At 46.2% G+C, this 5000-nt stretch overlaps 1 protein-coding gene across 1 annotated transcript in view; it reads left to right on the top strand.

Annotated features, from left to right (window-relative positions):
• LOC119569754 (wiskott-Aldrich syndrome protein homolog 1-like) overlaps positions 1-1820 on the top strand; it is a 2121-nt gene extending 301 nt beyond the window's left edge. The window contains exon 2 of the mRNA XM_037917780.1: positions 549-1820. Within this exon, the coding sequence (XP_037773708.1) occupies positions 549-1330 (782 nt within the window). The 3' untranslated portion in view covers positions 1331-1820. The remainder of the gene's footprint in view (positions 1-548) is intronic.
• The last annotated feature ends 3180 nt before the right edge of the window (positions 1821-5000 follow it).

Below are 5000 nucleotides of genomic sequence, written 5' to 3'. Positions count from 1 at the left end.
AATAAAACAAGGATGATGATAATTTCCAAAAAGGTTGAGATTTTTACTTAAAGAAAAGAAAGAAAGAAAAAAAAAAAACAGAAAAAATATATAAATATAAATATCTATTACTCTTTTTATTAAAAAAAAAAATAATAATAATAAAAAAAAGACAAAAAAAAAAAATAATAATAATCACTAGAAAAAAAATATTTTTACTAAAAAAAAAGGAGAAAAAAATAAATATAAATTTTTATTATTTTTTACTAAATTAAAGAAAAAAATGGGAAAAAAATATATATATAGATAAAAAAAAAAAAAAGTAAGAGACATTTATAAGTAAAAGAAAAAAGAAAAAAAAAAAAAATATATATATATAAAAATATATATATGTTCGTGATATTTTAAGGTAAAAAAAAAAAAAAAAATCAACAGTGAAAAAAAAAAATAATATATATATAAAATATCTCTTCGTATCTTTTTTGTTCTCAATATTTCTCCGTCATTTCCCCCCCCCACCCCATACCCCCTCACCCCCATACCCCCACACACCCCCCTCCCGTGTACAGCCTTTACATATGTTCCAGGAATTGCAAGAAATAAAGCGCCCAGTGCCAAGGGAGCCATCGACACCAGTGCCCGGTGCCCAGTGCCACCGCCCAGTGCCAAGGGAGCCATCGACACCAGTGCCCGGTGCCCAGTGCCACCGCCCAGTGCCATGGCAACCTCCGCAACCCTCACGCACGCAGGCAAAGTCACCAACATGGCCCCCTGCGCCCCTCCGGAGGGCGTGGATGGCCCCGCCTGGCCCATCAACCAGCTGGGAGGCAACAGGAGGGAACCGCCCCCAGGGGTTCTGCCTTGGCCCCCAGGGGTTCTGCCTTGGCCCTCAGGGGATGGCGGAACGAGGGACGGTTTCTTCGCAGTTCTCGGCGCTCAGCCCCTGGTTTCCCTGAAGCCTGAGGTACCCCCTTCCGTGCCTCCTGGCGTGCCCCTGGTCTCTACCGCGCCCTTCATGCCTTCCCTCCCCCCTACCGTGCCTCTGGACCCTTCCCTGGTCCCTACCGTGCCTCTGGACCCTTCCCTGGTCCCTAGCGTACCTCTGGTCCCTTCCCTGGTCCCTAGCGTACCTCTGGTCCCTTCCCTGGTCCCTTCCCTGGTCCATACCGCGCCCCTGGTCCCTCCCTTGCACCCTACCGCGTCCCTGGTCCCTCCGATCCCCCCTACCGCGCCGCCTGATGCCTCCCCTCCCCCCCAGGAGAGGGGTGACGTTCCACCTTCCTCCGAGGCATATGAACATCCCTCCCGATTCCTCGTCGGAGAACGGGAACGAGAACGTACGTGTGGATGAAGAGGAGGAAGAAGAAGAAGAGGAAGAGGAGGAAGAGGAGGAGGAGGAAGAGGAAGCGAGTCAAGCCAAGAGGCACGCCAAGGCGGCCGGCGGAGGGCCGTGCCTGTGCCAGTACCCCTGCTGCGGGAAGGTCCTCTCGCCGGCGCCGGAGGAAGCCTACAAGCAGTGCCACCAGTGCCACACGCGCTACTGCTCCCGTCCCTGCCGGCGCATGCACTGGGACGCCCACAAGAGGCACTGCGCGCGGATCCTGGCCCGCTCCTTGGCCAAGAATCTCACCGTGGCCCTCCGCCACAGGCCGAGGGTCCTCCAGCAGCTGAGCGTCGTGGCGCGCAGGGGCGTGAGGTCCCTGGGGCGCGGGGCGGTCAAAGATCTTCTTCAGGGACACGGCCGAGGTGGAGAATTTCCTGCTGGATTTGGGCGAGGAGAAGGAGAAAGAGAAGGAGAAGGAGAAGGAGAAAGAAGGGAGGCAGGACAAAGACAAGGAGAAGGAGGGGAGGAAGGACAAGGACAAGGAGGGGAGGAAGGACAAAGACAAGGAGAAGGAGACGAGGAAGGAGAAGGAGAAAGAGGGACGGAGGGAGAAGGAACACAGCGCTTTCCTGCAGCTCCATTACGTCACCAGCCAAGACCTGCTGCCGCAGGAGACCGGCGAGGCCGTCTACAGGAAGATCTGCCAGCTGTGTCGCGCGTACGATACGAGTGAGAATTTCGTCCTGTACGTGAGCATCTGCGTGATGGGGGGAGGGGGAGGCGCGGGGCAGGGCATGGGGGGAGGGGGGACGGTCCTCTCGCGCGTGTCGCGGTGCGTCAAGTTGAAACTCACTCCCGAGGAAGTTGGAGGAGGAGATAGAGGAGGAGAAAGAGGAGAAAGAGGAGAAAGAGGAGGAGGAGAAAGAGGAGGAAGGACCCTGATCAAATACCCTCAAAGGTTTGTCTCGATGTGCTCCTCCTCCTCCTCCTCCTCCTCCTCCAACGCTCCTCCAGCCCTCGCGCCGCTCCCCCAACCAAACTTCATCTCCCGCGAGTTCGAAGGAGAACCCGAGACCCTCATCCTAACCCCGTTGCGCAACCCGAGGCACCCGGCGATGCCACGACCACCTTGCAACGGGGAATCGCCCGCCACGGGGGGGTATCCGGCGATGCCAAGACCACCTTGCAACGGGGAACCGCCCGCCGCGAGGGGATATCCGGCGCTGCCACCATTTTCCAGCGAGGAACCGCCCGCCACGAGGGGATATCCGGCGCTGCCACCAATTTCCAATGATGAATCGCCCGCCACGAGGCTCGCCACCTACCACAACATCCTCCAGCGCCTCGGGGAGAGAGGCGTGAGCCTCCGGCACCAGTACCCGGAGGTGGAGCGGAGGCTCCGCGCCTTCGTCGAGTTGGGCCAGCCCTTCCCCCCCGTGACCATCCAGCCGCGCAACGCCTCCACGGGCGCCATCTTCCTCTGCGTCATCATGCCCAGGCTGGATCCCACCAAACTCGAGCTGCTCACCAGGAGGAACTCGAGGGTGGTCACCCTTGACGTGTCTCCGTACGACGACGACGGGGGCGGGGGCGGGGGATCCTCCTCCGCCTCCTCCTCGGCCGCGAAGAAAACGGGGTCGAGGAGATAGGCGAAGAAAATGGGAATTCGCGGAGAGAGAGAAACGAAGAAAATGGGAATTCATGGAGAGAGAAATAAAGAAAATGGGAATTCGCGGAGAGAGAAACGAAGAAAATGGGAATTCAGGAGAGAGAAACGAAGAAAATGGGAATTCGCGGAGAGAGAAATAAAGAAAACGGGGATTCCCGGAGAGAGGAACGAAGAAAACGGGAATTCGCGTTGATAGGCAAAGAAAATGGGAATTAGCAGAGAGAGAAATAAAGAAAATGGGGATTCATGGAGATGGATAAAGAGATAGATGAAGAAAACGGAGATTCGGAGAGAGGACTAAAGAAAACGGGCTTGGTGGAGATGAATAAAGAAAACGGACTTCATGAAGAGGTACATAGAAAACGGACATTGTGGAGAGGACTAAAGAAAACGGAGTTTGGAGAAGACAAAGAAAACGAAAAGAATGGGAAGAAAGAGAAAGAGAAAGAGAAAGAGAGAAATACTGAATAATAAAAAGAGAGAGAGAGAGAGAGAGAGAAGGAAATGGAAGAGAGAGAGAGAGAGAGAAAGAGAGAAGGAAATAGAGAGAGGGAGAAGGACTGACGTAAGAAGTATGGAAAAGAAACTGATAAATAAGGGATAAAGGAATAAAGAAGAGAGAGAGAGAGAGAAACCAGGAAAAGAAACGAATTTGTAAATAGTGAAGAAAAAAAAATAGAAAGAAAGAGAAAAGAAGAGAAGAGAGAGAAAGACGAAAAGAGAAGAGAAGGAGAGAGAGAGAAAATAGAGAAAAAGGAAGAGAAAGAGAGAGAGAGAAAAGGTAAATAAAGAAAGAGAGAGAGAGAAAAGGTAAATAAAGAAAGAGAGAGAGAGAAAAGGTAAATAAAGAAAGAGAGAGAAAAAACACGACAATAAAGGAAAGAATTACAAGAAAACAAGAAAAAATGAAAATAAAGGAAAATAAAAAGAGGAAAAAAAGATTGTGATAAAAACTTTTTAATATCAAAATGATATTAAATAATAATAAAAAAAACTGTATTGTATAGAAGGAGATACACATAATTATAAATAAATTTTGGAATTACGTAGAAAGAAAATAATGATAAAAAATAATGTAATAATTTATATATATATATATATATATATATATATATATATATATATATATATATATATATATGTGTGTGTGAGTTTCTTAGTATATGTATATGTATTATATTATAGTTATAAAACCATCGTTTTTATAAAAGATTATCACTTCTATTCACCTACATTATTGTTATCATCATCATCATCATCTTTAGCATCTTTTTTTTTTTTTCTATAGGATGATTTTGGAAAGTTTTTGTGGTTTTCTGTGTTTCTATTTGAGTTATCCCTGGATTCTGTGTTTTATCCCCCGTTTTCCGTGTGATTTTCTCGTTTTCTGTGTGATACTTCCCGTTTTCTGTGTGATACTTCCCGTTTTCTGTGTGATACTTCCCGTTTTCTGTGTGATATATCCGTTTTCTATGTAATTATTAGAATCCCGTTTTCTTGTATGTTTCCCATTTTCTATGTAGTATACCCATTTTCTATGGATTAGGGTTTCGTTTTCTTTGTTTCGAATTTTCTATGTAATATAACGTTTTCTATGGATTAGTGTTCACTTTTCTTGTATTTCTCCCGTTTTCTGTATAATATACTCGTTTTCTATGTGATATTTCCATTTTCTGTGTAATATACCCATTTTCTATCCATTAGAATTCCGTTCTCTTTGTTTTTCCCCGTTTTCTATGTAATATACCATTTTCTATGTAATCATCGTCTTCCCTTTTTCTATACGTTCTCGTTTTCTATAAAGCGATCATCCGTATTCCATTTTCTATGTGATTCTCTTTTAATATAAATCTATTATCTCGTTTTCTATATGTTCTTACTTTCTATACAAAATAATTGTTGGTCTTCTGTTTTCTAAATTAATTATCACGTCTGAGGATTTTTTTTTTTTCACTTTTGCCTTACTGTGCCCAAGCTGAGAGAAAAAGAAAAGCGCCATAATGTGTAATAAATCGATCACACACAGAT

The sequence above is a fragment of the Penaeus monodon genome, unplaced genomic scaffold, assembly GCF_015228065.2.
Source record: "Penaeus monodon isolate SGIC_2016 unplaced genomic scaffold, NSTDA_Pmon_1 PmonScaffold_1844, whole genome shotgun sequence".
Taxonomy (NCBI): Eukaryota; Metazoa; Arthropoda; class Malacostraca; order Decapoda; family Penaeidae; genus Penaeus; species Penaeus monodon.
Note: the sequence above shows the minus strand (reverse complement) of the source record. Positions and strands in the feature narration are given on the sequence as shown.